Source organism: Agelaius tricolor, unplaced genomic scaffold, assembly GCF_023055355.1.
Source record: "Agelaius tricolor isolate 1412-34295 unplaced genomic scaffold, bAgeTri1.0.p SCAF_10, whole genome shotgun sequence".
Taxonomy (NCBI): Eukaryota; Metazoa; Chordata; class Aves; order Passeriformes; family Icteridae; genus Agelaius; species Agelaius tricolor.
The window spans coordinates 27,042,491-27,066,453 of NW_027269270.1; the positions used below are offsets into that span (position 1 = coordinate 27,042,491).

At 43.0% G+C, this 23,963-nt stretch overlaps 1 protein-coding gene across 2 annotated transcripts in view; it reads right to left on the reverse strand.

Moving 5' to 3' along the window:
* Positions 1 to 4: 4 nt before the first annotated feature.
* Positions 5 to 23,963, reverse strand: part of ESYT3 (extended synaptotagmin 3) — a 38,148-nt gene continuing 14,189 nt past the window's right edge. For both annotated transcript variants that reach the window (XM_071435340.1, XM_071435339.1), the window contains 21 exons: positions 23,368 to 23,502; positions 22,787 to 22,863; positions 18,457 to 18,523; positions 17,772 to 17,861; positions 16,704 to 16,759; positions 14,126 to 14,246; positions 13,031 to 13,204; positions 12,422 to 12,504; positions 11,974 to 12,022; positions 11,263 to 11,352; positions 10,341 to 10,403; positions 10,178 to 10,246; positions 9,022 to 9,087; positions 7,606 to 7,692; positions 6,627 to 6,776; positions 5,671 to 6,107; positions 4,558 to 4,647; positions 3,899 to 4,030; positions 2,343 to 2,448; positions 1,715 to 1,764; positions 5 to 830 (listed from right to left, as the gene is read on the reverse strand). In XM_071435340.1, the coding sequence (XP_071291441.1) occupies positions 794 to 830; positions 1,715 to 1,764; positions 2,343 to 2,448; positions 3,899 to 4,030; positions 4,558 to 4,647; positions 5,671 to 6,107; positions 6,627 to 6,776; positions 7,606 to 7,692; positions 9,022 to 9,087; positions 10,178 to 10,246; positions 10,341 to 10,403; positions 11,263 to 11,352; positions 11,974 to 12,022; positions 12,422 to 12,504; positions 13,031 to 13,204; positions 14,126 to 14,246; positions 16,704 to 16,759; positions 17,772 to 17,861; positions 18,457 to 18,523; positions 22,787 to 22,863; positions 23,368 to 23,466 (2,193 nt within the window). In that variant the 5' untranslated portion in view covers positions 23,467 to 23,502 and the 3' untranslated portion in view covers positions 5 to 793. The remainder of the gene's footprint in view (positions 831 to 1,714; positions 1,765 to 2,342; positions 2,449 to 3,898; positions 4,031 to 4,557; positions 4,648 to 5,670; positions 6,108 to 6,626; positions 6,777 to 7,605; positions 7,693 to 9,021; positions 9,088 to 10,177; positions 10,247 to 10,340; positions 10,404 to 11,262; positions 11,353 to 11,973; positions 12,023 to 12,421; positions 12,505 to 13,030; positions 13,205 to 14,125; positions 14,247 to 16,703; positions 16,760 to 17,771; positions 17,862 to 18,456; positions 18,524 to 22,786; positions 22,864 to 23,367; positions 23,503 to 23,963) is intronic.

Consider the following 23,963-nt stretch of genomic DNA (forward strand, 5'->3'; position numbering starts at 1 on the left):
TCTCTTATGCAAGACAATTAGAAGTTTATTATACAGAAACAAGCACACCAAGCTTCCAAAAATATTTTGCCTCAATATTATTAAAGCTTAGTTTACAAAACTTTGCTGTTCCTCAGACAGAATCTGGGTTTACAAGATTTTGAAATGTACTGTAACAAAGGACAAAACCAGTTAAGGTGTCACAAACTAAAACCTTAATGACATCTTGGTGAGTTCATCTCCCTGCTTTTGGAAGCTCATTATTTACATACCTGCAGCCACAGTCAGCTAAGGTACTTTTGAACAGTGTACTACCAACTTCTTAGTTTATCAAAAAAAATAGCTGTTAATGAATTTCTCTTTTAAAAGGTTCTCTAGCCCTAGAGCTGAAGAATACTGTTTCAAAATGTATTCTTTTAAAAGTACACCACTGCCATGTTAAAACAACATGAACAAGTTCCTAGGGCTATCAGACTGCCAAGCAAAGTAATGACACTTGGCTGACAGTCTAAAATCTCCCCAGGTACAACCCTTCTTTAAGAGAGGTTTCACACTTAAAGGTCCTTTGAGGAGGGATTTGCCAGAAATAGCAAAAATTAAGGACTTATTCTTTAAGGACAAATTATTCCCTATGTGGGGGAAAATATGTTTAACTTCAGTGAGAACTAATCCCTGAATAGGATCATTAAATTTGCATGTCCTGAGCTGGAGCCTGCTTCAAATTTGCAATGACTATGCAAAACATGTTAATTACAAGAGATATATACATCCATAGGAAGTTGAAAAATTAGTAACTTATGTACATGAGAATAAATCAGATTTTCTTGCGTCTGCTCCTTGTCAGCTCATACCTGCAAGACAAACACAATAAGTAATTACTGTAGTTGAAAACCTTAACAGTTTTAACTGGCACAGTAGAGAAAACTTGGGCTGATTTCTTGCTTCTGCTTCACAGGCAGCACAGCAAAGGAGGCTCCAGAGATGGCCTCAAACTTCAGCTCTTCACCAGGAACTTTGGGTGCATCTTTTTTTCCTCTTCCCATAATTGCCCTGAGACACACACACACACAGGCTGGCCAGGGAAATGTGGTTTTCCTATTGGAATACTGGCTCACTGCCTGTGCAGATGGCAAGCTCCTGGACTACCCCACACTACATTCCTCGGGCTCCACTGAAGGAGAAAGAAGGAAGGACTTCTGCCATTTACTAAAGACAGAGAAGTGAAAAAAACACCCAAGCCTGGTTCTCTGTTCTGCCTCAGACCAGGAACATACAAACCTCAGAACCACAACTAACGCACAAGCAAAACTCTAAGTGGCTCATTATAATAGTTTCTATAAATGCTTTGTAATTAAAGTTTTATCATACATATATATTGCTGATCAGAGTATTTAGTTAAGATCTTTATTCAAGTTAAAATTTGTTGCCAGGTTACTTTAATAAACAAAATTCTTTTACTTATGTGCCCCTGTGGCTTTTATGGCAACTTAAAATATGCTGAAGACTATAATTGACACAGGCATCTCATTAAAGCTGTCTCACAGGGCAGGCACTGCACAGCCAATGGATTAACACACAATTTAGATAGAACTACCAGATTAGCTCAAGTTAGTCCTGCCTTTGCAGGTCAGATATTCTTCTTGCTCACCCAAATACAGCCCAGTTACCAGCACTCACTCCCACAGCAGTCATGCAAGCAATGGGCAGGTTTGGAAGTATGGAGATGAGTACTTACCACTGGGCAAAGCCTTTTATTAAATCCTCCCGGGACAAGTCAATGCGCACCTTTAAAAAGCAAATTTTATTTGTTTGTAGGTTATTCAGCATATAAATTGTTCAGCTAAGCTACCACTCCTCCCAAGCCAGACCCACTTTCCAGCTGTGGGGCTGCAGTTCAGGCTTGAGGAAAAATGGAGCTTCCCACATTCCCAGCATAGTGTAGGCATGAACCAGTTCCATTTCCTATTGCACTACTTGGAAATTTATCTGTCACTGAAGAAGCAATTGCAGTTTACTTTTCACAGAATCAAAGCTGTTCACAGAAAGTCAAAGCAGTGCTGGCAAATTGTGGGGTTTAGTCCTTTCTCAGCTCTGTGTTTGCACTTTTGGAGCCATTCCCCATACAGGCAGCACCAGGGCCCGGGAACCAGGCTTACTTCAGGAGCACCCTTCTGAAACGAGACCACAGAGCTCCCACATGGATACAGCCTCATTTGAGATGAAAAATCTGGCAGAAAAAAATTGCTTCCAGACTGCCAGTCCTATCACTGTGAATCAGTTACTGGAGCCACATTTGAGGATTTCAGGAATAGCCTGGAGTGTTCAGCTCTGTTATATCTGTAGTGGAGATTCTTTAGACTTACCTTCCCCAGCTCCTTCCTCTCCTGTGAAATGAATGGCCTGCTGTTTTTCACTGCAATGTCCAGTGTCCTTTTCTTGACATTTTCCAAAGATTCAAAAAATTCAAACCTTGAAATAAAGTTTAAAAAGAAGAGACTTAAGGCAAAACCTAAAATCCTGTGAGCACCAGTGGACAGAATATAGAGACAGAGTACAGCATCAATGGCCAGGACTCTAACAGGGAAGGAACACACAGAAAAGGCAATTCTAGAGTGAAGTTTTATCCACATTGCAGGGAACCTTTTCCAGGCCTCATGAAAGATAACAACACTGTGTTCAGACTGTCCACCGTGCCAGGGGGAAGGAGGAAAACATGCACCCATGATGAAATGGCATTTAACATTATTTCCCCCCCTCCATGGAAGATCAGCATGTTTTCCATGCAATGTTCATTACTCAAGAGGAAATAGTCATGAGCCACCCCCCCAGGTTCACAGAGCAGCCTTGCACCACACCAAGAACAGACAAAGGCTGAAACCTGTGGCAATTAAATTCTTAATGGCTCTGACTCAAGCTTCTGGCACACATGGCTAATGTCAAGTGAGTTTTGTCCATGCTAAATCACTCCAGTTCTGCCCACCTGAATAGCTTTTCCTCAAGTCAGAGCTGTGAAACAGGTAAGGTGTTTTGGAGCTAAGCATTATCTTTAATTGAGGATGTACAGGATACGTCAGGGATGGGGAAAAGGAGATGCTCTTCTCAGCTGTTGGGATGGCACTAAATCAGTGCAGTTACTTAAGAACAGACAAAGCAGAATCTTCAGCTTTGGTGTTTTGAGTGTTAAGAAGGAACTTTTTAAAATCTTTTCTCCATTTCTGACTTATACAGAAAGGACATAAGACAGGAAAAATATAAGCCACCCAGGATCAACCAATATTCACATACATCCATGTGCACCTTCCTCTAATTATGGGATTAAAACCACCTCTCAAAAGAGCTCTACTTCTAAGTGTTACTGTGTTTGGGTTTATGCAAAACACATTCCATTTCAGTGGCAGAGCTGTGACACTGTCAGCAAAGAGGTGGGAGCATTTTATCCTGCTCCCACCAGGCCGTGATGACAACATCCATCTGTGTGCCCAAAGGGTGCTCCAGCCTCAAAAGGCTCTTTACTTCTGCCTGGACCTTTGGAAAGATGTTAGAATAAGCATCAGGCAAAGCAGTGTGAACAGAGCAGTAGGCTCTGGGAGGTTCCTGAATGGGTAGATTGCCTCTGCCATGACAGGGAGTTAAACACAGCAGGACAATGTCAGTTTGCAGAGAAGCGAATGCAGCCTGGGGGTAGGGAAGGGGCAGGGAAGAAGGTGTACCCTTCTTCTGGGGTATTTACAACACCACAGGCAGAGCAAGGCCAGCCCCAAGTACTTGTAAGTGACAGTCCAAGTGCCATTTGTTTCAGAAAAGCTGGAAATGTTCACAAGAGAGTCCCTAGGAGCTACACCAGCACACCTTAAGAAGCCCTGTCATTACACAGAGATCATAACTATTCCAACCATAATAACAATTTACATTTTCTTACTTCTCATCATATTGGGGGTTCAGAGTTTTTTTCTTAACAGAAGTCTTCTTTCTGCTTGTCCATCTTCTGTCTGGAAGCAGGTATATACGAACATATGGATCAACTCCACGATTGGAAGAGGGTACCAAGTTTCTGTTAAAAGAAAAACAGACAATCAAGGCAGGTTCTCTCACTGTGTGTTTTAATACCTTGGCTCTCTTGGCATTAGACAAACCCTTCACAGGACAAAAACATTCATCCCAGGAGCTGGAATATATGCAAATAAAACTTTAAGATTGTTTAGTTAAAATCTTTACTCCAGAGGGTGTGGCCACTTACTGGGGTTCCTAAATTAACAATTACATATTCAGTCATAGGTATCAATCCCTGTCACAATGCCTATCCCAACACCCCAAGACACACACCAGCTGTCAGTACTGTCCAGAGGAAATTTTGGGTTGGTGACAGTGGAAGCATCTCCACTTCAGTGAGCACAACTCACTGGGTTCTCTCCCTGACCTGCTGCTGGCACTGACCAGAGCTGGGCACAGAGAGGTTGCACAGCTGGAAGCCAGCCAGCACTAAGGCATCTCCTGCTGCACGTGGCTCTGCTGCAGCTTTACTGGATGACTGACAGAGCTCAGAGAGCTCTTCCCTCTGTGAGCCACCACAAGCATTACCTGCAGCCATTGACCAGCACGACAAGGCTCTGCCGGATGGAAGCGTAGCGCACGGTCAGCTGGATCTCCCCCAGAGGCATCTCAGTCCCACTGCAAGACATTGCACAGTCAAGGCTTTTAAACAGCCATTGAGCAGCCCACAAGCAGACTAAAACCAGCTTTCAGGGCACCATCCTTCTTCCTGGCATCCTAAGTTTGCTGTCAGAAGCCCCATCCCTGCCTTCTCTGCAGGTACCTGATTTTAATCTCACAATACAAACTGCCAAAAATGCCCCTATGTGGCCACTGTAGATGGAGCAGCAAAGTATAGGTTAGTGTGTCACACATTCCCTCAGGAATGTCTGTATATGCAAAATGGGACCTTTTTCATATTCTGTTCTGCATGTTATTAAAATGGCTCAAAATCCAAAACATTGCTTAAAAATGGTTTAAAAATAGTTTATAAATTAGGCCCTGTTCAGAGCTAAAAAATTCACCAGTCACCAATTCACCAAACTGCAGCTGGAGGTGAATTTTATGTTCAGGGTTGTAACTACTCTGATGATCTCTTAAGTGAGGTGGATCTTTGTAACTTCTGTTGATTAAGGATTCCAAAAGCTCCATTCTGTGCCCCAGGAGAAACAAATCTTTCTCTCCATCTGCCTGACTGAGCAGCCTCACACTGAGCACTGTGAGGACACATACAAGCACACCTAAAAACTTTGTTCACTGCATTATCAGTCTTGAACGTGTTGGATAAACACATTCAGAGCTTTAAGCAGCCAGAGGTGCCTATCAAGAGTTTAGGTTTACAGAAGTTTAGTTTACAGAAGTGGGATGTTCAGACTTCAAAATCCTGTTGCTAAATGAGTGTTGAGAAGCTCTTCAACAATATAAAACCAACACATGCAGCACTCTTATGAGAGCCATAGAGTGTATACTTTCCCTTTATACCTGCTCTGACAGTGTCCTGTAATTTACTTTGCTGTTGACTGGAATACCTAGGTCAATTCTTTGTAAGGTGACTTGAGACCCAACACCCCAAATGATTTAGCAGCCTTGAATTCACTTCTATGCAACAGTAACACCTAAACTTTCCCAAGAGAAGAACAATTCAGCTGGAAGAACACCTACTTATGAATGTCCAGGTTGCTGCTACTTAATTCAAAGCAGGAAGAAGGCAGGGACCCCAGTGAAGTGACACTGGGTGCCACCCTCATTTCCTGCAGGACGGGCAGTGTGGGCACGGCCGCTGCTCCGCTGGGCAATGCTGATGGTGGGCCATGCTCTGGGTTTTGCTTGCCCTCTGCATCATCAAGGCCAGACACAGTTTCACATGGTACAGGGGCTCCTGAACTGTCTTTAGCGTCCAAGTCTTCTCCACCACTGTCCATTTTTGGCAGAGATTCAGGTGCTGCAGAGTCTTTGCTCATGGGAGGTACTTTTGAGACTTGTGGAGAGGAAAACTTCTGCAGGTTTCCAGCCTTCTCTGTGACATGCACAGGACCTAGCTTTGAGGCATTGACACCAGCCTTGACTCTTTGTGGATCAGGTTCTTCAACATTCAGTGCCTAAAAATCACAAGGGAAGACAGTGAGTGCTGCTCCCACAGCACTGGGGTGAATGCCAGCATTACCACCCAGAAGGAAATTTCACCACAAAACTGTAACAGCAGAACTCTGCCATTAGAGATGAAAGGGGCCCCTGGGATTCACTGTGGTGTTCTCTCCTCTTATCCTACTGTGTTTGTGCTGAGCAGTGTATAAACACTGATCCAGAGCACAGTGAGAAAACAACTCCTAAGCATCAGTGCTGTTTTCCCCAGCTTAGATTTTCTCAGTCCAGCTCTTTATTGTTGTGAGAAAATTTTCAGCCGTGGCACTGCACTAAGTTTTACGAAGCCCCAGGGACACCTCTCAACTCCACCATACACTTCTAATTTCACTTAAATACCTTATCACACTTCTGCTTTCTACTCAACTGTGAAGCAAAGCTGCCTTTCTTCATGCCCACCTTTCATCTCTTTTGCTTGGCTACAAATGGATACTTCTGCAGGGGAAACTGAGTGAATATGGGAAAGAACAACTCACCCGCAGTACAAGTTTCATCTTAATGAAACTGTCTGAACTGGAATGGTCCAGCTGGAATCTCTGATCCAGAGTCATGCTTGGGTCCTTAAGCAAGTGGGAGAGACACACCACTGAAGTTCCTAGGGCACTGTCCCGCTCCTTGTCTTTAATCTGGGGGATGGAAGAAAACAAAAGTTTTTATTAGCTGGCAAAGTGGGAAGTGCATCACTGGGAATGCAAAAGCAAAGCAAGAAGGTATTTCAGACAGAAACCAAAATTAGCTTATTTGCTTCAGTATGGTTACATCCAAATGGGTGATGCCATTATTTCAGGAGGGTAACAAGTAAAAGGGCATTTGGAGTAAAAATCCCATATCTAACTATGCAGAGAAAGAACTACTTTAGCAGAAAAATCATGCCCTGAGATTCACTTGATTTTCCTTGCTCGCTTTAGGGACAATGTCCTAAGCAGCTGAGATGGCAACCGGTCTAAATCTTTACATGCATTTTAGGTAACAGCTTGTTTAGCCTATTTAACCTCAATACACCTTCCAAGTTCAATTCCTTTCAGTATCCAAGTGACCAGGCACAGAACTGGCTGTGGCTGCAATGCTGCTAATGAGAGACAGGGCTGCTTAACAAGCCAGAACACAGAGGTGAAGAGGTAGGGCTCTGGCTGAGAATCATGAAGGCTGCAATTTCTGACAGCAAAATATTGATGTCTTTATTACACACAGACTGCATGAAATGTCTTTTGCACTTTGCAGCCAGAAACATCCCACATTTTGAACTAAGACACTGCACATTACATGATGCTAGAACAAAGTTAGATACCACCACCACCTAATACAGAATTGTCTGTGCAACATGTGCTTTTTCCACCTTTTAGTAGGAGGAACCCAGTATATGACAATCCCACACAGAAACAACCTGGGCTTCATAGAAGAGGTTTCTTCCTACAGATGCGCAGTTGGTCTTCAAAGGAAAGGCTTTTCTCTCACCTCAATGTGGAGTGACTGGGAATGAGCACTGTGGACAAAGAAGGTGAAAGCCTGGCCCCATGTGGGATCTTTGCTGAAATTGCAGGTCTGCAACAAGAACATGCATTAGTTTAGTCTCTGAGAAGCAAAGAATCCATGACACTGATCACCAGAGAGGGCCATGGTGGCCCTCAGTGATGCTACACCCCAGTGGTATAGAGAGAGTGGAAATTCCAGGTCAGAAGCATATGGAAGTGAAGTCTCTGGCAAAACCAGAACAAGTTCTTTGGGGCGTGGAAATGCCAAAGAACAAGTCTGGTGAGCTGCAGTTGGCCCCACCAGCACTGCCTCGACCAGCAGCCTGCCTCACCTGCAGCAAGGCACTGCTCCCTCCCTCCCTCCCTCCCACCTTCCCACCCAGGGAGAGCCAGAGCACTGCTTCCAGCCTGCAGCACTCTGAGCCAGCTCCCAAAGCTGCAGTGAGCTGGCAGGCAAGGGCAGGAAAGCTGGAGGGGCAGATTCAGGGGTGTAGAACTCGTGGGAAGAGTAGGAGGGCACAGCTTCAGCACCATTCACTTCAAAGAGGAAAGAGCATGGAAAGCACCCAAGGGGACTGTGGCTGCTCTGTAAACCAGCTGTCCCTGCCAGGCCATGAGTGCAGGCAGCAAGTGGAAAGGAGCAGGGAAAGCCTGGAAGCCTGACCTGGCTTAGGAGAGGCAAGTGATGTGGTAGGGAAAGGGAAAGCCACAAAAGGTAAAAATGCAAGTAGAACCCAATTCGTGGGTGGAGCAGGTGGAAGGAACAAAGGAAAATAGGTGCCAGTCCTCTATGCTTGCGTGTAGCCAACAGGATTCATTCTTATTTGCTGGAAGTCCAAAAGAAAAAAGGGCTCATCCATATCCAGCTGCAGGACAGGGAACATGGCAGCTACTGGGAGGGCAGACCTCAGCTGTTGCTCATACTCATGAAGCAAAAGTAATTTTTAAATAATGAAAAAGGAGCTGGAAGTGAAGTGGAGGAGATGCATATCCATCTTGTCCGGGTTTAAAAACAAAACAAAACAAAACAGTAAAACTGTGATACACAGGAGCCAGGAAAGACTCTGAGGAAGGAATAAAAGCCAGCTTGATGCATATGACACCCTGCTCTGAGAAACCATAAGCTGGGTTGGAGACTTATAGATCTAGAGTGTCTAGGCCAAGATGAACTCTTGGACACAGGCATGGAACTACACATGTGTACAGCAGCTGATCTGACACCCTCCACCACCACAACTCGGTGACACAGAGCCACTCCCAGGCTCTGCAGCCATCACTACAAGTACAGCTCTTCACATCAGCTTCACAAGAAGTCCTTTCCTTCCTAGGGGATACCTGGGGACAGTCACCCATAAGATGGAAAGTATCTAATGAAAGCAGAAGAATTAAACAACCTCACCTTACTCTTCTGAGTCTTGTTCCCAACTGTGAGCAGGACAAAGGAGGAAGGCTCTCGTTCCATCTTCTGTCATTTAATACAAGGAAGAAAGAAGAAGGCAGAAAAAAAGATTAAGAAATTTATAGTTTTCAGGAAGCAATATCAAACCAGTACTCTTACTTGAAGTTGCTGGAAAGCTGACAGTATTTTCTGGATGTGGGACCCCTGAGGAGTGTAGTGCACAGGAAAGCCCCCATCAATAACACAGCAGTCTTACTCTCCACCATCAAGAGTATACATTTAAGCCAAAGCTTTATGTATTTAGGTTCCAACAGGTGAGCAGTTAAAAATTTGTCAGAAGCTGGGAGGAAACAGAGAGGAGAGCTGAAGGCTCAGTGGGGAATCTTGGTCTTTCCTGACTGAATCAGGACTCTCAGAATTGGTTTCCAAGGCTCAGGACTTGCTCCAAAGCAGCTGGAAGTGAGTCCTTGGCATCAAATAACAATTCCTGTCTGGAAGCAACAATACTGAACCTCTTGCACCTCTTTGCACTAATGCTATAGAAGTTAAGCCTGAGAATCTGGTCTTGGCACAACACTACATACAAACTGCACACAGTGAGGTCCAGAATTAAGGATTATTGACTGTGATGTGTACATTCTTCCCTGTACCTGCCATTTACATCACAGTAGCAAAATGCAGTATTTGGGGGGAGAATAAACAGAAGCTATTAGAAGGTATGAATGACAGAGAGGCCTCTGAATCCCTCTAAAGCCAAGGGGAGTGGAATCTGGTGGTCAGGTCTCCAGTGGATGGGAAAGTTACCACAATGATATTCCTCCCTGCTCAATGTCAAGCTGGAACAGCTCAGCAAGGGAAGAAAGCAGCAGCAGCAGCAAGGATATTATGACTTAGTCTGATGTCTGGAGGCTCTCTTTTGTGTAAGAAAGAAAGACAACCACACACACAATCAAACATTTCCGTGTTGCATTCCCACTTTGGCCTCCTAGACTTTCACTGGCGTGGGCTTTCAATCACTAGTTTGAACCCCTGCTCATCACTTAGATTCTGATAGAGGAGAGATTATTTCTTTTTAACCACTGCTAGTTTCAGTTCCTATGATACCACATAATCCAGAACCTTGTTTTGCAAAGTGGGAGAAGAATATAAATTTTACCTTGAGGTACTTGTTATTTTTGATCTTCTTTGTTCCACATTCACCATTCGAATACTCAAAGTGGTTTTTCTGAATTGGTGAAAGAATATTTAAAACAGTTAATTTGTTGTTTTCAAAAAAAGGAGGTTAGGAGTGAAGGCTGCTGCATGGGGTTTGTACTTACAGGGAGGTTGAAGGCACTGTCCAAGTAGACAATCAGAATTGCTGTAGACAGACCCTTCTTATCCTGTAAAGGCAAGGAAAAATAAAACAAATCAAAACACAAAGTAGTCATGGATCACCCACCAAGGACAATGCAAAACATAGCAAAATTCCAAGGGCAGCTTCTGAAGGCTAAGGAGCTCTCTGCCTCTCTCTAAAACTTGCAATTTAGATCAGCTCAAGTCAACACAGCATGACAATTCAAAGCAGACCAGTAAGAAGATGTGTAACTCTTTTCAATTCCCTGCCTTTAATGTTTGTCAATCTCTCAGTGCAGAACTGGTTGGGTTCCCCAGTGCAGCAAGACACCTAAAAACATGTTCAACCACATATATCAACATGAATCCAGTGTCAGCAGAACAAAGCCTGGGAAGAATTTTATTCACTTCAGTGGAATTCAAATGGTTTTGCTTGGTTATGAAGAAACAGCCTCTCTGGGAGATGGGCTTTATCCAAGCAATTCTGCTGGACAAACGACACACCATTTGGAAACACAGCCCTACCAAGCACCAAGGCTGGGTATTTGCCTATGACTAATACAGATTATTTCAGGGGTCCAGGGTCCTACACAAATCCTAGATGAAGAGGGAGGAAAAAATTTTTAAAAGAACCCCTGAGAAGCCACTTTGCAGTGAGTCAAACAAAGGTTTGCTAATTCAAGCGAAAAGAGCTGCCAGATTTGAGTTACTCCTGAATTACCAAGAGACCTGGGGCAAGCAAATGCCCTTCCTCTGCAGGAGTGGCAGGGAGGGAATCACATCAAAACTTTGCCAGACAAAAATAAACTCTTGTGATTTTGCCTGGGGTTTCTAATTTTACACACTCCTTTGTTGATGACTGGACAGGGATCAGGGCACCCAAATCCTTTAAGCAAATACACTCACCTCATGCAGCTTTTCTTGGTCGTTTACTAGTGAAAGCCACTCCAGTTTTAAATGCAAGTGTCCGCTTGTCGTCTTACTCAAGGGAAACCACTACATGGAGATAACAAAGAGCAACTTGAGACTGAGAGGCAGACACCACATTTTGTATATGTGGTGCAGACTCTGACAGACAATAGACAATGTGAATTTTACTCTGAGAACATTAGCTTGCATTTTTGACACTTAGATTGTAGCACGTTCACCTACTTAGGTACAAGGCAGAAGAAAATTAAAATAAGATGCCCATGAACAGGCAAAGCATGTGGATATTTCCAACCAGCAGCAGCACAAGACAGGCACCCTGGCATTGTTTGTAGAGTGCTGGGTTGCAGGATGAACCACAGTAGGGTCAGATCATTTCTTCCCTCAGCAAACAGGCTGCTTCACCAAACTTTATCTGCAGCTTTGTACAAAACATTTGATACACACAGGACACAAGGTATCAACAAGATACCCCACTGCTGGCTCAGGGCTCTCTGGGGTTACCAGCCTGGTCATAAAAATTATTGTCATGGCTACTTTGGTATTATTTTTTCTGTGAAAATACCACAGTGCAAGTGTGCAAGGAAGCATTAAGTACAAAGAAACACTGTAGTAGCAGAGGAGAAGCACAAATGAGTGCATGTAGGCATGCACCACCAGCCATATTTAGAAATAAGCTGAGATCTTTACCTCATCAACAGTTCTGTCATTCATTACATCCACTAGGCTTATCAGCAAGCTGAAAGGCAAAAAGCAAACATTTCAAGGTACATTGAGGCATGCAGCATAAACCACCAAAAAAGCCCACTGTCAAGTCTGTTCCAAATAACTACTCCACATTACCTGTGTACGTGTGTGCAGGAACACACTTATACTCCTGAAGTCTCCCCCTTGAAATATTTCCAAAACTAAAATAAACTTGAAGTAAATCTCAAGTAACTATTACTTCTAATGGCTTCCCAGGATTCCCTGCAGGATGTAACCTTGTCCAACATTAGTTGCACCAGGAACTAATTATGTGGTGTTAATATCTGGGCAAAGGGATTGTCTTCCAACAGTATGACATTTCCAGTATGAGTAATTCAGGTGTCCCACAGCAGAGGCTACTGGACCCTGATCAAAGGTCTTGCTAATTTACCTGCCCATAAAGTCATCTTTATCTGGATCTTCATCGTACAAATCCACTTCTAAGTCCTGACCAGGCACTTCATGAACAACAAACTGGAGGAGAAAGAGGTATTGATTAAAAATAAAAAGCATTCACATACACATATTCAGGCTCAGGCAGTGGACAAGAACATAACACTTGACAACTCTCGAACACATTAAGGACATTCCCTGTTCTTTCTTACGGTTAAATGCATAATAAATACAATTGATTATAGGTGAAAATGCTTCACATTGCTTGTTTTTCACCTACAAGTTAAACCCCTCAAACTGGTATCCCTAATAAGCAGAGAGGAATTAATGCTAGAGCAGCCTGCAGCTGCACAGACTGATGCATTGATTGGTATTTAAAGCAGTGCTTTGCACCTCCTCCAAAAACCCACACATGTAAATCAGATCAACCTGAAGGACATTTCAAGTTTACAATGTAAATTTGAACTTGGTTAAGGGACACAAATGCCTCAACCAAGAAACAAGGAAGTCCACCTGCCCTGTGCAGTCAGCTAAGAGAAGGTCCTGCAAGCACAGGGATGTAAATGGCTGTGTATCCTAGAGATGGAAAGATCAAAAGGTTCAGTACCTCAAATGTCTCATTCCAAATGGGATTAAGATCCCTGGAGACTGTCTTGCTTCGATACTGCACGGTGCCAACGCGGAGGAGAGCGTACGGATCAGACTTCCCCCTGATGGCACCAAGGAAATTGTCTTTCTGGACAAGGTTTTCAGCTTCTAAGAGATGAACCCTTATTACTCCCTGGATAAAATAAGATACAGAATTGGTCATGAAAATGCAATCTTTGGATAATTATAATATGCTGCCTCCTAAAACTGTTTATTTCAGGCAGCAAGGGTAGTCACCATGACAGTTCTGCAAAGACACGTAGTTTGATGCAGTACATTTTCAATGACAGCTGTAATAAAGCACTTCTTCCACCATTTACCTAGAGGGAAAAAAAAAGCCCCCTTAAAGAGATGTAAAATTCAATCTAGATAACTGTATAGGAAATATTTATTTTTAAATCAGAAATATACATATGCACACAGCATTACAGCCACAGTCAAATCAAGTGTAAAGATCAACTCCCACTGACTGAAGGAGGAACTAAGCACTCACTGGCAGGTTCTTATTTTATTGCACAGGAGCCATTCCACTTCAATTTAGTGATGCAAGTTTGCAACAGTGAGCGTGCCTTTGTCACTCATTTATATTTATCCTCTATAGTATTAGGTATCTGATGGATGAAGGACATTGAAGACCAGGATATGTTGAGAATTTAGGAAATTTTTTTTGTAACAATATGTGATCTTCCAAGTTCCCTATTTTCAACTCTTCATAGCATTAGTAAAAATATCAAATAGCATGACACTCACTGCTTATGTATTTTTCCTCTCATTTGCATGTACCACAGATCTGCAGTTACAGAGTAAAGGTTTAATTGGTAAATGAGCTCAGAGTACAAACAGACTCCTTATGACATGCAGAGAAGGTAGGAACTCCCAGTGCCCATGTCTCTCCCTCCCAAATTATTATCCAACACTGCTTTTATATTTCTGGAATACTACCTACTGAAAGCCCACAACTCAGGTTGAAAGAGCTGATGCAGCATCCAAAGACACTAAGCTTGGATGCATCACTCAGGTAGATAAACACTATGTCACTGAAAAAACAACTCACCTGTGGGACAGGGAACCTCAAGTGGGCAATGTTCATGTTCTTTTTCAGAGGCACTGTGATTCTGTTGGGTAGAACCAGCCGTGCAGCAATGAAGTCTTGAATTAATGAGTCTGACATTACACTGCAGGTGGGGGAAAATGGCAACAATCAGTCACAACTCAGGAGGGAAAGTGAGGGACAGCAGAAAAAATAAGCATTGCAAAGTGACTGGTGTGGCCTAGCTCTCCCTAAAGTATTCTCAAGAATTAGAACAGGACAACCAGGGAAATGGTTGAGTCACCATCTCTGGAAGCATTTAAAAGACCTGTAAAAGTGCTTAGGCACATAGCTCAGTGATGGGCTTGGCAGTATTGGGTTAATGACTGGACTTGGTGATCTATAAAGATCTTTTCCAAAGTTTATGATTGTATGAAAGAGCTGCAGAGTGGCCATTCAACTCCAATTTAGTGGTGAAGGTTTGCAGTAGGAGCATCCCTGTTGCAGGGTGTGAATTTGGCTCATCTTTGTAAATGATGAATGGGAGCTCAGGCTGTGTGAAATCTTCATGCACACACCCAAACATGTCAAACTCAAGTGTCTTCTGGGTTTCCTTAGGAATAACACCAGAGATGGACAAAGGGAGAAGGGAATCAGGAGGTTTCAGCATTTCACAAGGGGCTCAAGGCCTTGAGCTAGTTTTTTTTTAGACTTAGAAATGGCCACAGCACACACTGCTGCCTTGGCGACCTGCTGAGACCTTTTCACAAAATTGAAGCAGACAGACACATTAAAAAAACCCCAAAAACCAACAACCCAAGCTCATTTCTCAGATGAGGTTCTGGATCTTGGCAGAATTTGCACTAAGAAGAAAAATTTCTTCTGAAGTAACTGGAGATCACATTGGCTGAATTGAGGGCACTATCTTGGAGTTCAAGGAACTTTGCAGCCTAATTACAACTTGCATATTTTTAGCGTTTCAGTTCAAATCTTTGATTTACAACTGCTCTTTTTGTACAGCAGGTACAAGAAGTATATGGTTATCAGAGATGTCCAAGTACTCTCCAGGTGATTAATGAGAGGATTTCAACACACCACTACAACCTGGCATAAGCAAAAAACAATATTAAGAGGAAAACCCAGGAGCACCAATTATCTGAAATATTCATCCTCTTGGTAGATCTAGTGCTTATAAGGGTATGACTGTGTAACTAAATTGACCCAATTCACAGAGGAGGCTGGATTCACACATAAAGAACATAAGGGAAGTCTTCTACTCCAAATGGTAAACCAGGAACCTTGGTCAGGCTCTTGGCTTTCCTGTAAAAAAAAAACCCACAGGAGGAATGTCACAGAATTGTCCCCTCTCCCAAGTCTCAGGGTACACCCAACTAAACACAGCTTGTATGTGAGGACAGATGACTGCATCCAGTTTCTTTGCTATCTTAAGTGAGCCAAATTCATTTGACAGGGAGGGCTCTTGTTCAACCTGTACTTCAGCCCATTCATGGTCAGGCATGTTTTGCTCCCAGCTTTCATTGCACTGCTGAGGAACAAGCAAAGGTTTCTGTGTGCAAATCCCTTTGGGAGAACCAGGCAGTAAAAATTTAGGACACCAAATTTGCACTTAATTATATGAGAGGCTGTAGGCTGGAACACCTACAGGCCTTTTCCCTGCAAGGATTAGGGAAGCCAAGTTAGAAAAGAACAGATTAATTCCCCTGATAAAAACTAGAGCTCTCAGGCTAAACTTCCGGGCAAAAGGCCACTCAGGCCTCAAATTAAGAGAAAAAGGAAACTTCTTCTCATTCAACATCAAAAGCCTTCAGAGGATCTTTAACACATAAACTGGCACCTAAAGTGGCCACTCTTCCTGAGTCTGCAAACCATGAGCTGCGGGGGAGCAGAGAGGAACAGATACTTCTGAAAGGGACAAAGGCAATGGCTGTGTAACCCCATGTATTTTCCTCTTGTGCAACAGAATTTTCTCCTTACACTAAAGAACAAACTGAATCCCTAATCTGGTGAAGCAGTTTGTAACAATACTGAAACCCACTAAGATTTTCATCCTTGCTGTGCAAGTTTTATGTATGTAATACTAACCCAAGAGGCACTGGAGAAGAGCTACACCTAAAGGGTGAGCAGATTACATAGAAAGAAAACTTTTCTCCCTATAAATCTGGTGCAGTTCTCTTTACCATGGATTGTACTTGAGTTTTTCAGAGGGACTGCAGCTCTGTGATACCTTGCCTTTCTACACTTCGCTGTAAATAACAAAAAGCAGTCTGCCAGTCTAAACCTACTTCATCTACCTTTGCAAATAACTAGCACATGGGAAACAGAAAGGCTTATTTTTTAGTTTAAGTCGTTGTTGTTTGGGGGATTTACTATTTCCATCCTAAATGTAATGAAGTGATTGAAACAGTTTTGACAGAATGTGAAAAGAACCCTTCTCAGGTTTTGCCACAGCCAGATACAATGGGATGAACAGACACAACATCTTGCACACAATGCTCTCAACAACAGCTTTGGTTACTCAAGAACTACATCCCAACTTCCAAAATTTTTTCAAAGAATAAAGTAAAGCAAAGTAGACACTCACTTAATTCCTGGGACATCCAGAAGGTTGCTCATGCCTGCCCAGTTGATTTCCAAATGCTACAACAAGATTGGGGAGAAAATATTATACAGGTCTATTAACATTTATTTTAAAATAAATGTAGAATTTAAAAGGGAAATGCTTCTAGAACAAAGTAAGATATCTAAAGGAAGGAAAACCTGCACCACCAATTGCATCTGTACATTAGAATCAACAGCTGGTATCAATTCCCTTATCTATTTTATTTGCCATCCTGAATTGAGGGTATCACTGGAACTCAATCTGCAAGAAGAAGGAAAGTCAGCATTCAGCCCTTAGCAATGGCCACTGGCAGATACCCTGGGGTCATAAAGGAAATTCAGCAACTCTATTAAGACTTTGAAGTTGTTTTCTCATCCTTTCACTTTAGGGGTTGGCCTATGCCCTGAGGCAGAGGGATTTACAAATACCACGGGTTTCAGGAGTCTGTATTCTTATTCATACAATAAAAAAAAGAGGTTCTTTCATGTGCTAAAATAATGCTGCTACATCTAAACACAAAAACACCTCATTCAAGATCAAAAACGTATGACTGTCATGAACTCAAGCAGAGCATAATTCAACCACAAGCAAAGCTGTGTGCTGTAAGATAACTGCTTCTTACAAGACTAGAAGGTTTCTCATATTTTATTAAACCGCAGTTGAGTATGAGGGACACAACCTTAAACAGGCAAGCTTTCAAAAGGCAACCATGAATGGTCTCCAAAATGACTGCATTTAAAATCTGTGAATGGGAAGGCAGAGCAGCCAGAAACCTTGCAGAAACAGCTCCTGTGCTGCCACCATAAGACAATCCTCCCATTCTTAGAGTGAAGTGAGTAACTATTTAGGCACTACTACAAAAGTATAGAGTGAATTAATTCACATCCTCCCAGAATTCAAGAGGGACACTGAACAATTAGGAATTTGTCATTTAAGCACCTGAACTGTGAGGTATTCACAGTTATGCAGTTTGGGTTATCAGTGATGGCCAGCTCGTGTCACTCACTAAAGACCAAGAAGTCTGCAGAGAGCAGCTCACTCCTGACTCACCGGTTTCTGCATGAAAAACAAGGTCACTGCTCCAACAAAGGGTGCATCGGTCAGGAGAGGTTCCAGGATCACCCGCAACGTCCCATACAGCTGCAAACAGAACAGGAAAGCTCAGGGTTAAGGTATTCTCACGGTGCAGCTTCAAAACTGTGAGCTTTTCAGTGATGGAGATAATTTTAGAAATTCTACTTGAAGTAATTTTCTTTAAATTTTTTTAACAAAAATCTTTCCCCCCAAACCATTGCTACTGATGTCAGGCAATACCTCCTGTGTTTGTGGAGTCTGTCTGCAATCCTGCCATACAATGGAGCCATTTGTCTACTAGCTTTCAACATTCCAAGAACAGGTTCTTGGTTTAATCTACACCAGTTTATGAACATCATGACTCTTCTGAAGTTCTCTACCAATACTCTGAGCTCCTCTGAACTCCAGTGGTGGCTGCTGGCCCACACATACTCAATGCTCCAGCATCGACCCTGTTTAAGAGTCATTCTATGAAGCTTGGAAGTGTCATTTAGGTGCTTTCCATGGAAGGCCTCATTTCTCCAGCCAAGAACAAGGAGGTAAAGCCAATCATTCCAAGCCTGACAGTTGCTGGTTTCCCAGTTGTCATGACCTCCCCACTGGGAGGTGCTACCTCCTACCCCACACAGCCTTGAACAGACAATGTTAGCACTGCACGCACCTGTACACCTTTCACGCCAAGATTAAATTTCGATATGTCCATGTGAATCTCACAGTCCCCTATGTAACTGAAAGAAAATTCTCACATTATTCCACAGTTTGTAATAGTCCCATGAGAAATTTGGGGCTGTACAGAGAATAAATGAAATCAGTTTAAGGATTGACAACATGAACTCAGAGGCAGAGATGGATTTTCAAGTGACTGAAAAAGGGAAGTTGAACAAAGGTCAGATCTTGCAGTCAGCTGGGATATTGATGGACCTGTAAAACATTGAAGCAACATCTGTATTTCCAGGTTACTCTTCCATTCTTAAGACTGGGGGTTGGCTGGAGCAAGCTTGCTCCAAGAAGGGGACCAAGATGCTCACTCAAAGTTCAAGGTCAGAGCCATTGCTCTCTTGCTCCCTTCTCTGCCAAGAGCCTGATCCCACCCCACACCCTGGTGACACAGCTCCCAGGCTGGTGCAGAGGCATCCTGCCATTACTTATGGGGTTCCCACCTTGCCCACACCCAAAAAGCCCATAGATCACCCATGCCCACAACCCAAAAACCCACTTGAAGGACAAATTTATCTCTAAAAATAACCTGGTTTCCTTGAGGCTGAATTCAAAGACAACTACTTAGATCAGATTTTGGTCAGTTGCCATGGAGAACATCAGGCATTAAATAAAGCAAATGCTGGATGTGGTACTTTGGCAATTTGGAAAGCACCTTAGACTTTTATTAAAGTACAAACATCACCTTATGCAGAAACCAATAGCCACACCCCAGGGAGCAGAACCTCGCAGGTCTGTTGATGCTTCTGGCAGAAAACAATTGAAGGGAGCTACCAAGTTCCCTTTCAGCCCCCTGAGAAATAGCTCTGGCTGCAGACACACAAACACCCTGCAGGTAAAGCAGGGTGTAAAGGTGCTGCAGCAGTGAATGTGCTGTGCTTGCTGCCTGCATGCATAACTTCACTCCATAATCAAAGGAAAAGGGCAGGAGTTCTGCTCTGATCATATGTATATGGGCAAATAGTGCTGCAGTTGCCACAAATTCAAACTGTAATTTGCATATAGACAGATTCCCTCCCACCCCAAAAAACCTGCCAAGACTTTGCAACCCTGTGAATTTGCCTCCACTTTTGCAAGCAAAGTTCTTTGTATATTTGTTTACAGGTAGTCACCTAGCAGAATTTCAGGAGCTCATAACACATAGAATAAAGCCTTTCATGTTAGAGCACTTTCATTTCTTATTTCTAACCTCATAAACCATGCCAAAATTAACACAATCTTTCTTAAAAGCTAGTGACATAATTAAACTTATTTTATGTTTGTTAACTTCTACAATTTTGACATTATCTTACAGGTCATTACACTGTGTGCTAATAGAGCATTGTTACAATAAAATTCTAAATGAGGAGCCAAAATTAGTTCCTTAATTTGCAGTAATTAATCCAAGAGGATTTAATTCAGCTTTTGCAAATGTCTAACACAACACAAGTAAGAGCTGTGGTGTTTTACAGCCTTTCTACCTTTCCACACAGTCAAAAACTTTTCCCACTCAGTTCTAGATGTCTCTTTTCTCCAGTAAACATGTCAGAGAAATCTTATCAGAGCCTGAGCCTTAAATTAGCCTTCTGTCTGCCTCATACAGGTATCACCCCCCTGCCAGGGTGCTTGGTAGAAAGGATGAACTCTTTGTTCATTAGTTATTCCTCATTTCCAGTCCCAGCTGCTCGTGCTTCCATCTGCTCCTCTGTGCAGCATAACCTTGCTGTGCTCTCTGCTATCCTGCCCTGGAGCACACCTGAGCCAAACTCAAGCTTTGGCACTTAGAAGGCTGAGCCCCTCCACCCTACACAGGACTGTGCTCTACCCACCTGTGGAGGGTGGAAGAATCACCTGTTTCTCTCCTGCATCACCTGCTGCACAAGGTGATGCAGATATGCCTGTGCTGTGGATGAGAACCTTTTTCAAGTGCCAGTATCTGTGTCTGTTCTGTACTTGGCTGGAAAAGCTGGGCCCAGTGTTTATGATAAAAGGCAATCCACTAGCTGAAGGCAGGGCTGCTACCAGAGCTGGCAAGTTTAACTAACCTGGATCTCTGCACCTCCCTTCAGAAAAAGCCCAGGCAATTCCCTGCCTGTAAAGTAACTGCCCAGGGGCCCCATCTTCTCATGGCCCCCATGCTGAAAGCCCCCTTTGGCCCAGCCTCCTCAAGGACAACTACAGCCCATACAAATAAGAGACCTCTAAGTGCTATTTTTCACACTTCCCAAAGCAAAGGATGCTATTTGTGATACTACAAGCTTAACGCAGAGGAAAGGAAGCTCCTCTTTACATAGACCATAGAACTGAACCACAGCACTCAGGGTTGTATCATGTTGGTGAGATCAGGAGCACAAGGTGAAACAAAGCCCTTCATGGATCACATGTCTATGAGTGGCTAATAAACTACACAAATGGCTCCGTACAGACTACAAAGGAAGGGTAAGAAGGAAAGGTTTTTTCTACTCCTACCCTCTTCCTGTATTTTCTCCATGTCAAATCAAAGACTCTGGGCTTCAACAACTAGTTGCCTTCTTGATAAAACTGGAGGGAAAAAAAGCTATCCTCCTGTACTATTGAGAGACTGAAAGCAAGAACCATTTACAGAGCACTGAAACCTAACCCAAGAGTCATTGTGGTGCCAGCACTGCACAGTGCAACCCACAGGCACCCACAGCACTTCACTCTCCTCTCCAGTGCTGTGATGCCAGCACACAGCCCTATAAACAGATCAGTCATTTAAACCTCAACAGCACAGTGACCAGGAGGTAGAGTGAAGGACAGCCTCACACTAGGCAACTCAACTCCATCTCCTCTAAGTAGCAAAAAAACCTGTTTTATTGGCAATCCAGAAAAAGGCAGGTAAATAATAGCACCAATCACAGATTTGCCTCTCCCTGTTTCTGATAGCAACACACAATCTCCTGCAGACACTGCAGGATGCACAACACAGCTTAGTTGCAGACACTGATGTTAACATATGAACACAAGTGAAGCTGAGGCCTTAATGCAGCCCTAGAGAAGAGACCCCCACCAGAGAGACAAGGCAAACCCCACACTCCTGTGTGAATACAGAAAATACTGGGGTTATCAGATGGCACCAGCTCAGGTTGGGTTATCAGCATCAGCATGAGGAACAGAAGTGCTTGGCCAGTTTGGATATGTTGATGGGTCTGCCAGAGGGACTGGAATGCAGAGGTGGGGGAATCCCTCTGCAGAGGATTAGCAAAAGACAGTGAAAACAAGCATGTGGGAGAAGCAGTTTAGTAGAGAACAGCAGCAACCTTCTGCAAGGCTTAAAAGGCATCAGATCTCTCAATCTCAACATGGAAAGTATGAATGATTTGCCAAAGGCCCTAACACTGACCTGGGTATTAAAACAACAGCACTGAAACATCTGGCTGAAATTCAAGCATGTGAATTTACAGGGAGTGATGATGCTCTACCAGGGCTGGGGATGCTGCCATGCCACTGCCATGGTGAGCAGCAGGCACAGTTCTGAGGAGCTCTGTTCTGCTGCCAAGACAGTCCATAATTTCACAGCTTTTTCCCAGCACTACCATGAAAAGCCAATTTATATTAGGCAGCTCAGTCACCCACTAAACTTACAGAGCTACAGCAGCATGCAAGTGGTAATTCCCCCGGCAATTCCCTTCTCCAGGGCTAAACCAGGAGAGAGTTTAGCTCTGCAATGGCTCTGATGTTAACAAAACATACAAGCTCATTCAAAACACCCTGGGAGGTATTAAATGTTTTATCCAATTTTGTTGTTGTTGTTGTTAATAGAGCTAGAGGCAGTATTCTGCTCAGAGAATAGCTGTAATCAAAAAAGCAAATGTGTTGGATGGCACATAGAACAAATGACTAAAACAGAGGATTAATCTAGAGGAAGGAATTAAAAAATAAATAGTACAAGTAGTTCTGGAAGAACTGGAGAGGTTGGACTAATGAGAAACCACAGTGGGCAAGACAGACCGAGCATCTCCAGACCTGAGAGCTTTCCTGAGAAGAGGAAGCACAGTTTGAAAACTTGGGTTCTCACTGCCATCAATGGCAAAGCCAAGGGACACATTCTTATATCCATGGCAGTCATGATGGGCCAGAGGAGGTGTGCAGGTCATTTCTGGTCTAGAGGCTGATGCACATTTCACTTCTGTAACCACTGAGGACATCCAGCTGGGAGACAGATTATCTCACTTCATTCTAGGCTAATCTTAGTACACCTTGCCCAGTCCAGCATGATACATACACAGGCAGTAAGTTAAGAACCATCAACATAATCAATGATGCAATGTTACCAGATCTGCAGGTCCAGGGTAACTTGTCTTCTATCAATTTCTTTGGTGTAGGCTTTTATTCCATTAATTCTAGGGCACTGAAATAGAGACAAACAAGATACAACATAGTCAACATCTATCAAGCTAAGCACAAGTGAAAAGTCCTACTCACTGATGAATTTGAGTACAGAAGCATTAATTAAATACTTTGCAAAACTGCATGTAAAATATGAATATACCACACCAGCTTTTTTTTTCTTTTAAGACAGAATGGCCTTGACAGTCCTCAAACACAGGGCTAGTTATAAGTACCCCCTAGGCCATCCTGCAAGCCTTAGAGACCACTGAAAACTCCTGCTGCAAGGGTACAACAGAAATAAATATGGATATGGTCCTTTTTTTCTATCTGCAGCCCCAGGATACTGATAGCAAGTGGGAAGAGATGTGTATCTTTCCTTGTATGATCCTTCCTTCATGGTGAAGATACTCAAGTCAACATGAGCAGGGAGCAAAGCTATTACAGAGCTGAACATCTCATTTCCTTCACATCTGAACTTTTCAGAAAAGAGTGAACCACAAGAGTTACAAAAGATTCCCACTACCTTCTCGCCAAAGTGGATCTTGGTAAAGGTGCATGTTTTCAGATGTACACTCTTTGCTCTGATTTTTGGCTCAAGAACTTCTTTAAATGTTTTTTCCATGATTGTTCCGAAGTATGGCCAAGCCTGTACAAGGACCTAAAGAAGGGTGAAAGCAGGAACACACTGAAGATGCTTTGAGTAAGACACCTTTTGCTGAGAAACAGACACACCCATTGCAGAACCCTGGCTATTAATATCTGTCCTTTTAAAATACCAAGTCAACTTTGTGCACTTAAGTCATCCTTATGGAAGGATCCATCTCTGTTCCTCAGAATTGGAATTTGTTTCAGGAACTGAAGGGTGAGTTTTCAGTACCATGGAGGCTGCTTCTACCACAGGCGCCAATGAAGCCCACGGTTAAATTTCTTAAGTACAATAATCCCTAATTACTCTAAAGTGTCACAATGTTCCCTGGAGTTAGGTTTATTTAGAGGATTGAGATGAGCTTTTTATAAAAAAGAAAATTTGCTAAAAAAAAAAAAAACACCATGAAAACACCAAAAAATAAGATAGCCACTGGATGCTAATTTGCAAGTTCAGCTGTTTTGCTTTGAGAG